General features: G+C 43.8%; 1 protein-coding gene across 1 annotated transcript in view; it reads left to right on the top strand.

Annotated features, from left to right (window-relative positions):
* Window positions 1-380: 380 nt before the first annotated feature.
* Window positions 381-11389, top strand: part of adgra2 (adhesion G protein-coupled receptor A2) — a 64917-nt gene continuing 53908 nt past the window's right edge. The window contains exon 1 of the mRNA XM_047381817.1: window positions 381-1406. Coding sequence (XP_047237773.1) covers window positions 1105-1406 — 302 coding nt within the window. The 5' untranslated portion in view covers window positions 381-1104. The remainder of the gene's footprint in view (window positions 1407-11389) is intronic.

Genomic DNA, 11389 nt, shown 5'->3' with positions numbered 1-11389 from the left:
AACAATTGTTGTTAAAAAAGCAGAAATCTTTTATCTAAACAAAACATTTTACTTGATTACGGTTTAAAATAAAATGAAGAGGAACTATTTGATTGCCAAGCAAAACATATTTGCACTGTTAATTTTGTTAAATATTGTCTAATTAGTTAGGTATGAAATAAATCGTGTTAATGCAAAATGCAAACATGACAAATGGGAAAATATGAAATAATTGTCTGCTATAGCAAGTAGGACCCCAAAATAGAAATCTGCTTAGGGCCTCATTTAATGTTGGGTCCTCTCTGGGACTGTGAAGTGGTTTCTGGTGGGATAACCCTGACCCGGATGCGCTAGGACCGCGGGGACCAGAGCGCAGACGGGGACGGAATGGGTGCACTTTGGGTTGGCTCAACAGAGTGAGTTTTAAGACTGAAAGATGCATGCATGCAAACCTCCGATTTATTTTGAGGATTTACACGGGAGCAGATGAAGAATAAACCCGATTCTTGTCCGACTTTATCCTGTTTTCCCCCTTCAGGTTAAACTGTGCGTGAGAGTGCGGCGACTTCCAGAGAATCAAGGAAAAAGCCGAGGAAACTTTGAAAAAGCATCGAAACAAGACAGTGAAGTTACAGATCAGATTTTCATTCATCGTTCCTTTAGAAATAACAGTGACTCGGACTGACTTTGCGTCAATTCTGCCTTAAATCTCATCAGCGCAGAGATTGACTTTCAGAGGGCAAGATAACGGTAATTTGGACACTCCCGTGAATCCTGAAATGAGTGTTAATTTATTTTAGTTTAATTTACTACCAACACATACAGGATTCAGAAAGCCGTCGTTGTTACAGCTGCTGTAAACTATCGGATGGACCCCCGTCCTTTGGATTTATTAACCTTTTGGAGCAAAGGGGAGCCGTGCGCCCAGGCTGCCATGACATAACGGCACATTTGGGAAATCAACGGCTCTTAATATTTCTGGAATGACCGGATGATATTGGAGTTCATTGTTGAGCAAAGGACTTTTACCATTCATTCATTTATTCAAGGACTGCGACTTCACTTTGCGTCTTCACTTCTTGTTTTTTTAAACTCCAACCGAGATCTTCATGGTGGAGGTATGGGATGACTGGAGGCGGGGGCGCAGCTGAGGTGAGATCCAGGCGAAGGACAATGGTTGCGCCCGTAGCTGGCATCCCTCTGCTGCCGGGGCGTCTGGTACTGATGCTGCTCCTGCTGTCCGCCTCCGGAGCGGGACTCGTCCAGGTTTGCCCTGGGCCGCTCGCCTCCACCAGCGGCTGCAGCTGCGCGGTGGATCGCCCCAAGGCGCACGGCGCTCAGTCTGTGGGTAGACGGGTGAGCTGCAGCAAGGAGGAGCTCCTTGAACTTCCGGACTTCAGTTTGTTCCCCAACAGGACCGTCACTCTGTAAGTTGAACCATTAACCAACATACTCGTGTGCATCACAGTTCCTTCATTTGAGGCTGTGTACTACTGGAGTAAAAGTGTGTTGAGCAACCAGTCTGCACTAGAATTAAGTGGTTCAGGCGTTGTATATATTAGTTTAAAAGTTCCTATACCATCACTGAGGGTCCCTGGCAAAAACTTTACTTTCCCTCCGAAATTTATCAGTTTGTTAAAAACCACAAAAAAGGCAGCATTTGTATGAACTCCCTTTCTCTGATACCCCCAAATACAATTCACTGCCTCCAGAGGTCTAGCTTCTAAACAGAGTCCACCTCAGTGGTTTGTTAGAGGTTTATTAGAGAAGATCGGTGAACACAAGAATCATATAGAGCAAGGAAAACAGCAGATAGATCAGACAGATCAGAGAAAAGGTAATGGAGCAGTTTAAAGCAGGGTTATGTTATAAAACAATATCCCAAGCTTTGGGCATCTCATAGAACACTGTTTAGTCCATCATCTAAAAATGGAAAGATGACACCTAAACTGCCCACCTAAACAGACAGGCAGGGCAAGAAGGGATGTAAGCAAAGAAGAAGCCAATCAGAGAAGATAACTCTGGGGGAGCTGCAGAAATCCACAACTTAGGTGGGAGAATCAGTTGACAGGACAACTGTTAGTCAAGCACAAATCTGGCCTTTATGAAAGAATGGCAAGAAGAAGGCCATAGTTGAAAGAAAATAAAAATAAGTATATTTTAAAGTTTGCCAAAAGCCATGTGGGCCACACAGGAAACACGTGGAAGAAGGTGTTCTGGTCTGATGAGATTATAATGTAACCTTTTGGCCTACATGCAAAACACTGTGTGGCAGAAAAATGGCTATGCACATCACCTTGAACACATAATTCCCACTGTAAAAACATAGGCAGCATCATGCAGTGTTAATTATTTTTGCTCCGCAAGACAGGGAAGCTGTTCAAAGTTGCTGGGAAGATGGAAAGAGACACAGGACAGGACAATCCTGAAATTTCAAGCTCTGAAAGACTGGGAGAGAAACATGGCAGAGATTCACTTTCAGCGAGACAATGACACCAAACATACAGCCAGAGCTACAATGGCTTAGATCAAAGCATAGTCACGTGAAATGGCCCAGTCAAAGTCCAGACCTAAATCCATGGGAGAACTTGTAAAAAATAGTCAGAAAAAGTCATTTGGAATACCATGTATCATTTTCTTTCCACTTCACAATTATGTGCAATTCTGGTGTTATTCCATCACCTACAATAACAAAACAATATGTTGAAGTTTGAGGTTGTAACGTAAAAAACGTTGAAAATATTCAAGAAGTCGAAATACTTTGCAAGGAGCTGTGTTTGAACCCAATAAGGTCCACAACTCACTTTATACTGTCCTGAGAGGCTGTAGCTGTCGTGGAACTTGTAAGGTCAGATGTTTCCATCTTGATCTACTCTCACATTGCAGTGAAGGTTTGAGTATTTCCTCTCTGCGAAGCATTAAAAAGCTCTGTGATCATCATCATCAGGTCCGACCTCTTTGACAAAACTCTGTCACTTTAAATTGGCCTCAGCCAGGCCCTCTGCTTTCAGCTAACTCCTCGGCACTCCACCTCCACCCATGGTCCAGCTGACTCGGCCTTGCAAAAACATGAATAAATAGAAACACATTATGTGTTTTATATCAGAGTCTGAGTTTGAACTGGTGGCCTGGCTCTTATGTTAAAGACAGCAACACCCTGTTTCTCTGTCTCCTTCTGAGAGCGGGAACAACACTGACCCTGGGCTAGTTTAGTTCAGTATTTTTAATTATGAGGCACTTAGTTGTGTGGTCTTTTTGGAGCAAGCTTAAAAGGGCCTCGACACGGGCCAAAACACACAATCATTCTTGAAAGATTGCTGATCTTTTAATGATACATTTTTAGGGGGTGGTGTTTTGGTCCTTTGCAATGCAGAACCTTCTTCACAGCTGCTCAGAGTTTCCTAAAACGTTGCTCATTCCCACAGTGTGTTGACTGTAAAAATGGGGGAAATGCAAGATGCACGTGTGCAGTGCTCTGAAAAATTATTTGCCCCCATACACATTTTTTTCTGTTGTTTTTTTTGGTCACAATTTAATGTTTCAGATCATCAAACAACTTTTATTATAACACAAAGATAAGTTGAGTGAATATGAAATTCAGTTCTCAAATCTTGATTTTATTTACTAAGCTAAAAACTATCCAAACCAACCTAGCCTTATGTGAAAATGTTTTTGCCACCTGAGCCTAATTACATAATAACCCTGGTGCCACCCTTGTTAGCAAAAACTGCCATTGGGCCTTTGGCATAACTGAGAATAAGTTTTTAACATTGCTGTGGAGGCACCGCGTCCAACTCTGTCTTGCGGAATTGTTGGAATTCGGCTGCATACAGTGTTTTAAGGCATGAACAGCCTTATTTAAAAGCATGCCACAGCCACTCAATAATATAAGTAAAGACTTTGAATAGGCCATTCCAAAACCTGCATTTTTGTCATTCAGAGGTGGACCAGCTTGTTTCTACAGAACATTGTCCTGCTGCATAACCCAATGTAGTGTTTGGGTGTAAGGCTGCAGGTTTTTTCTTCGTGATTTTCTGCTAAGCCGAAGAATTCATGGTTCCATAAAGTGCAGGAAGTTTTCCAGATCCTGAAAAATAGAAGCAGCCTCATACCATCACAATGCCACAACCATTTCTGACTGTTGGTATGATGTTCATTTTCTGAAAGTCTGTGTTTCAAGCATGATGGAGCGAGAGGCACACCTTCCAAAAAGTTCAGAATTTGTCTTGTCACTCCACAAAAATATTTTTCCAATAGTTCTGGGGATCATCAAGATGTTTATGAACAAATGTGAGATGTACCTTTAAGTTATGGGCTGCACGGTCGTACAGTTTGGTAGCACTGTTGCCTTGCAGCAAGAAGTTACTGGGTTCGACTCCTGGCCGGGGGTCTTTCTGCATGGAGTTTGCATGTTCTCCCCATGCATGTGTGAGTTCTCTCCAGTTACTCCACCTTCCTCCCAGTCTAAAAACATGGCTGTTAGGTTAATTGGTCTGTCTACATTGCCCTTAGGAGGGAATGAGTGTGTGTATGATTGTTTGTCTTGTGTGTTTGTGTTTCCCTGGATTGATGACCTGTCCAGGGTGTACCCTGCCTCCCGCCCATAGACTGCAGCAGATAGGCGCCAGCTTCCCCACGACCCACTATGGAAGAAGTGGTAGAAAATCACTGACTGACCTTTAAATCATTTTGGTCAGCAGTGGTTTTTGGCATAGGAACTCCTATGGATGCCATTTTTGCCCAGTCTTTTTCTTCTTGTTGGATCGTGAACACTGACCTTAACTGAGACAAGTCAGGCCTCATTGCTTTAGATGTTGTTCTAGATTATTTTTAGTTGGCCAGCCACACCTGGGTAGGTTCACCACTGTTCCATGTTTTCTCTGGTTATATATAAAGGCTGTCTCTGTGGTTCGCTGGAGTCTCAAAGCTTTCCCGGCTGATAAATATCAATAACTTTGTTTCTAATTTGTTCTCAAAATCTTCAGAGCTAAATGTGTTACTTTTTAGGGACATTCGAGCCCACTTTGTGTTTTCAGACAGGTTCTGTTTTGGTGATTTCTTCATTCTATGGGTTTGACAGGTATCCAGCCTTGGAGTGGCAAGTTAAATTTAACCAAAAATATGGATAGTCATTGTCAACTTTGATTTCCCAATTATGTTTTTACAGAAAGATTAATTGACATCTTGCATTTTGTTGTTAATCATGTTATCTTTGTCTGATATTAACATTTATATGATGATCTGAAACATTTAGATGTCACAAAACAAAAAAAGCAGTACAAATCTTTGAGGGAGCAAATTATATTTTAATGCAGCAAGCATTTGAGGTTAAGTATGGGGATTTTAGCCCCAGGAGACTGAGCCAGCCACCAGTGCATTTATAGGACCTGTGTTTTTACTTAATAAAGGCAAGGCAAACATCTGTAAAACACATTGCTAAAAGTGGAGGATGGAATGGCTCAGTTAGCAGTGGTTGAGGTGATTGAAGATAATCTTCTCTTCCCGCACATACTAATTTTAGTCAGGAAGTTTTTGTACAGCCGCTTGGTGTTCTGTGGCACGTTTACAAGGCGCAAACAATCCAGGACGCCATTTTTTGTTACCTTGCCTGAGAACAGCGGCTTCTGGAATGTTTAGTTTTTCCTGATGCATTCAGCGAGTTCTCTGAACGCCAGCGTTCCCAGCGCAGCTCGTGACATTAGCTCCAGATGTGGAATGTTGGGAAGTCTTGTTGATGTTCGTGTTATTCCTGACATTCTTCAGTCTGCTCAGAGCCTGCAGACAGTATCCCAGGTGGGGTAGGGGAATGTTCACGGAGCCCTCTTTCTCCTGAGGCTTAGAGAAATGCTCTTCTTCAAGCGGAGCAGGCGAAGACTGAAGGACACCCGGTCCTTGGCTTCCGGGGCCGGCTGTTACGTGTAACGCACAACAGCTGGCCCCTGTGAACATTCCAGCTGAGGCCCCTTAGCATCATGGGAAATCCCAACGGGGATTTGTTTATTAAAACTATTAGCTGGCTGTTTGTTGTTCCTGCCAGCTAAAAGACAGCAAGCAGGCACCCCAGTTCTATCACCTCCTACTCCTGAGCTGCACTTTAATTACACTGCATCCTTTTTGCAAACTTACACTTATTCACTTTGTGAATATAGAATCTCTACTCTACATTCCCTCATGAGTTCCCACTTTCCCCAGTTTCCCTTTATCTGCAGGTCCCCAGTTTCTCTCTTCTTCCCACCCCTTCTATCATGAGTTCATCCACACGCAGTAACTCTCAACCTAAATATTTAGTCGTCTTGGTAGGAAACTGCCATGTCCAAACTCCTTCCAGATGTGAGCCTGCGCAGGCTTGTGTTTAGGCCTAATTATGCACGGCTGCAAAGGAGCTGGATCACTGCGTCAGGAAGAGAGGAGAAGGAAAGGGGAATGCAGATAGGAGGGTGAGAGTGAAGAGAAATGTTTTGGGGTGAAAGTGGAAAAAAAAAGGCAAAGGTTGATAAAAGGTCGAGGAGGAGGAGAAAGTTCAGTATGAGGGGTAGGAGAAGTGGGAAAGATGGAAAAAAGCGGGGGGAGCCAGAAAAAGAGAAGGGAGGCTGGAGGGGAGAAGCTTGGCAGGCGTTTTAGAGAGATGTGCCCCTGGAGACTGAAACCTCCCCAGCCCCTGACTAACAGATCTGCAACACTGGGGTGAAAGAGAAGAGGAGGAGGCAAGGCACCTCTTGAAGCAACATTACTTTGCTTCCAAAGTGGTGCTTTACATCCTAATCATTAGTTGTCCTTTGAGGAATGTGAAGGAACAACATTTACAGTGTATTGCAAAAGTAAACACACCCCATGAACTCTTACACATTTTGTCAAATTACATCCACAAATTTCAATGTTCGTTCGTTCGTCGTCTTCCGCTTATCCAGGACCAGGTCGCGGGGGCAGCAGACTCAGCAGAGACGCCCAGACGTCCCCCTCTCCAGACACCTCCTCCAGCTCCTCCAGGGGGAGCCCAAGGCGTTCCCAGGCCAGCCGAGAGACATAGTCCCTCCAGCGTGTCCTGGACCGTCCCCTGGGCCTCCTCCCGGTGGGACGTGCCTGGAACACCTCCCGAGGAAGGCGTCCAGGAGGCATCCGGTATAGATGCCCGAGCCACCTCAACTGGCTCCTCTCGATGTGGAGGAGCCGCGGCTCTACTCCGAGCTCCTCCCGGATGGCCGAGCTCCTCACCCTATCTCTAAGGGAGTGCCCGGCCACCCTACGGAGGAAGCTCATTTCAGCCGTTTGTATCCGTGATCTCGTTCTTTCGGTCATGACCCAAAGTTCATGGCCATAGGTGAGGGTAGGAACGTAGACCGACCAGTAAATTGAGAGCTTTGCTTTTCGGCTCAGCTCTCTCTTCACCACAATGGACCGGCACAGCGCCCCCATTACTGTGGCAGCCGCACCGATCCGTCTGTCGATCTCCCGCTCCATTCTTCCCTCACTCGTGAACAAGACCCCGAGATACTTAAACTCCTCCACTTGAGGCAGGAACTCCCCTCCAACCTGAAGAGGACAAGCCACCCTTTTCCGGTCGAGTACCATGGCCTCGGACTTGGAGGAGCTGATCCTCATCCCAGCCGCTTCACACTCGGCTGCGAACCGCCACAGCGCATGCTGTAGGTCTTGGCTAGAGGGGGCCAGCAGGACCACGTCATCCGCAAAAAGAAGAGACGAAATCCACTGGTCCCCAAACCAGACCCCCTCCGGCCCTTGGCTGCGTCTAGAAATCCTGTCCATAAAAGTTATGAACAGGACCGGCGACAAAGGGCAGCCCTGCCGGAGTCCAACATGCACTGGGAACAGGTCCGACTTAGTGCCGGCAATGCGGACCAAACTCTTGCTCCGCTCGTACAGGGACCGGATGGTCCCTAATAAAGGGCCCCCGATTCCATACTCCTGGAGCACCCCCCACAGGGCATCACGAGGGACACAGTTGAATGCCTTCTCCAGGTCCACAAAACACATGTGAACCGGTTGGGCAAACTCCCATGAACCCTCGAGCACCCTGTAGAGGGTATAGAGCCGGTCCAGTGTTCCACGGCCGGGACGAAAACCACACTGTTCCTCCTGAAGCCGAGGTTCGACTATCGGTCGGACTCTCCTCTCCAATACCCTGGCGTAGGCCTTACCAGGGAGGCTGAGGAGTGTGATCCCCCTGTAGTTGGAACACACCCTCCGGTCCCCCTTCTTATAAAGGGGGACCACCACCCCAGTCTGCCAGTCCAGAGGCACTGTCCCCGACCGCCACGCAATGTTGAAGAGGCGTGTCAACCATGACAGCCCTACAACATCCAGACACTTGAGGTACTCAGGGCGGATCTCATCCACCCCCGAAGCCTTGCCACCGCAAAGCTTTTCAACCACCTCGGTGACTTCAGCCCGGGTGATGAAAGAGTCCAACCCCGAGTCCCCAGCCTCTGTTTCCACCACGGAATGCGTGATGGCAGGATTGAGGAGATCCTCGAAGTACTCCTTCCACCACCCAATAATGTCCTCAGTCAATGTAATTTATGGAATTTTATGTGATAAAACAATGCAAACTAGCACTTTAAACTAATTATATAGTGAATTTCTTCGAGGGGATGATGCTGCCACCGCCGTGTTTCACCACTGACAAGCCCTCTTCAGATTGATGTGCAGTGTTATTTTTCTGCCACACTAAGCATTTCACATTTAGGCCAGGCAGTTCAAATGTGGTCTCATCTGAACCTCAAGCAACAGTTCTTAAAGCTTTCTTTGAACAATATCTTTCTTCTTGCCACTTTTCCATAAAGTCCAAATTTTTGTTGGAGTACACAATTAATTGGTGTCCTCTTAACAGCTTCTCCCACCTGAGCTGTGAATCTCTACAGCTCCCCCAGAGTTACCACAGTCCTCTTGACTGCTTCTCACCTGTCAGTTTAGATGGATGGTTGTATTTAATTACACACAGATTAAATCTCTTTGCTAAATAGGTGAGTTGTAAAGGCGGTTAGTTGCACTATTACTGTAAAGGGGGCTGAAAACTATGGAGCCCGCTAAGGGACATGTGGGGATTTGTTTTGTTTTTTTGCGTCCCCACGAAATACTTTTGCATTTTCTCGCAACACTTTTTGTGTTATCTCGCAATACTTTGAAGGATAGTTTCCAAACCAGACAACTGCAAAAATGGAACAAACACTACACCTGTTTTTGAGATTTATTGAGTTTCATTTTGAAATCGGTCTTAAATCAAAGGATATTCAATCAGACTTAAAGACAGTTATTATCCACAAGCTGTCAGACTACTGAACTCTGGACAATAATACTGCACTAAACCCCATTTGGGGTACTTCATTAACTTATTAGCTTATTGTTGCTGCACAATTTGTACTTTTTTTATTGCACGCTATCAGTGCTTTTGTTTTTATAGTGAGTTGAACGGTTCTTCCTATCCCAAGCATTTCATTGCATTGTTGACTGTGTGTTAACCTGCATATGACAAATAAACCATACCAATGCCATATCAGTGCTGTTTGTTTTGTAAGCAGTTTGTCATGTGTGCAGCTGTTCCAACATGCACAGCTTTCTCAAGGCAATTAACAACTTTTGCGAGGGAGCAAAAAAGTATTGCATGGTAAAGCAAAAAGTATTGTGAGCGAATGCAAAAGTATTGCGTGGGGACACAAAAGAAAACAATTCCCCCATGTCCCCTTGCAGGCTCTGTAGAAAAAACCTGCATGTCACAGTTTTCAGATTTATATTTGGAAAACATTTGGAAAACCATGAATCATTTTATTTTTTGCACACAATTATTATTATTATTATGTTTATTTTCATTATTATTATTATTATTATTATTATTATTGTTATTATTATTTTTGTAGTGTTATACTAAATGAAGTTCCGATAAAAGCCATATAAGCTTGTGTTTGTGATGATACAAAATATAAAGGATGTAAATACTTTACAAGGAACTGTATTAATTCAGTCTTAAAAATACATTTGTCTGGAGATGAATACACATCTTATGCTTCTAAGCTATTGCTTAAAAATCACAGCGGAGAAAGACTCAGTGCCCTTTGGTAACAGCTGTCTATTTTAATGTTTTATTGGATAACAGACAAATGAAGAGAATGTACAGTGGCAGCTTATGTGTGAATGGGCTTGTGCTTCATCCTGTGGCTTTTACCAAAGTCAAAACCGGACTCCTCCCCATGCATATTTCAGTTGTCATCGTCGTTAGTGACTGATAGCTTTGTCCCTGGTGGGTGCCAACCTTAGCGAGTGGGCACAAATGCTCAAGGTGGGGGGTCACCACGCCTTGTTCATTCAAGACAGCTGCAGTGAAGTCCTGAATGAATATTGGTGTTGTTTGACTATGGGTTTGAGACAAAAATATCCCAGCAGGGCAACCATATTTTTATCATTACCGACTGAGGTTGTAAAGGAACAGTTGCACAAAACACTTCTAGCTGTTACACTGCCTTGCAAACGTATTATTACACTTTACTTTTTTCACTTTTTGTTATGTTACAACCAAAAAAACAATGTATTTTATTGGGATTTTATGTGATGGACGCACTAAAAGAAACGTGAAACATCAAAGTGGAAGAAAAATTATGGTTTTAATTTTTTTACATATTAAAACTAAAAACGTGTCTTATGCATTTGTCTTCAGTCTGATACCGCTAAAAAGCTGCAGGTATTACTTTTCAAAAGTTGTCAGGTTAAGCTGAACTTTTACCAGACAGAAGTCTCATCAGTCCAATCTCCAACATGTCCACACATTACATTCCAGTATCTCTGTAACAGCTAAACAACTTAGCAGCCACTACTACTAACTTTTGATCAGATCCATACAGGAAACAGCAAAACGTTACACCAAAAGCTTAAACAACAAAGAAAAAGGGTTCTGACATCTTTGTTTATGTGGTGCCTTGCAAAAGTATTCATATACCTTTAAAGTCTTCACATTTTGCTACAATACAAGCCTAAATGTTATTGTGTCTTATTTGGATTTTATGTGATAGACCAACAAAAAATAGAGTATAATTATGAAATGGAAGAAAATTGATGTGTTGTTTTCATATTTATTTGTACAATTATAAATCTAAAATCTGGCCTAACAGTGGCCTGAAGAAAACCATTGTTAAAAGAAACCATAAGAAGTCCTGGCACTCTGCTACAAGACACACAGGGGACACATCAACCATGTGGAAATAGGTGATCTGGTCAGATAAGATGAAAACTGACCTTTTCGACCTACATGCAAACTTCCTTGTGTGGTGGAAAACACTGCACATCCTCCTGAGCACACCAGCCTAGTGAAAAGAAAAACTATTGGTGGCAGCATAACGCTGTGTGGATGATTTTCTTTAGCAAGAACAGGAAAACTGGCACACTTTTCACTTGTGGACGATTT

The sequence above is a fragment of the Girardinichthys multiradiatus genome, chromosome 12 (assembly GCF_021462225.1).
Source record: "Girardinichthys multiradiatus isolate DD_20200921_A chromosome 12, DD_fGirMul_XY1, whole genome shotgun sequence".
Classification (NCBI taxonomy): Eukaryota; Metazoa; Chordata; class Actinopteri; order Cyprinodontiformes; family Goodeidae; genus Girardinichthys; species Girardinichthys multiradiatus.
The sequence above is the reverse complement of the archived record's forward strand: the minus strand, read 5'-3'. Positions and strand labels throughout refer to the sequence as shown.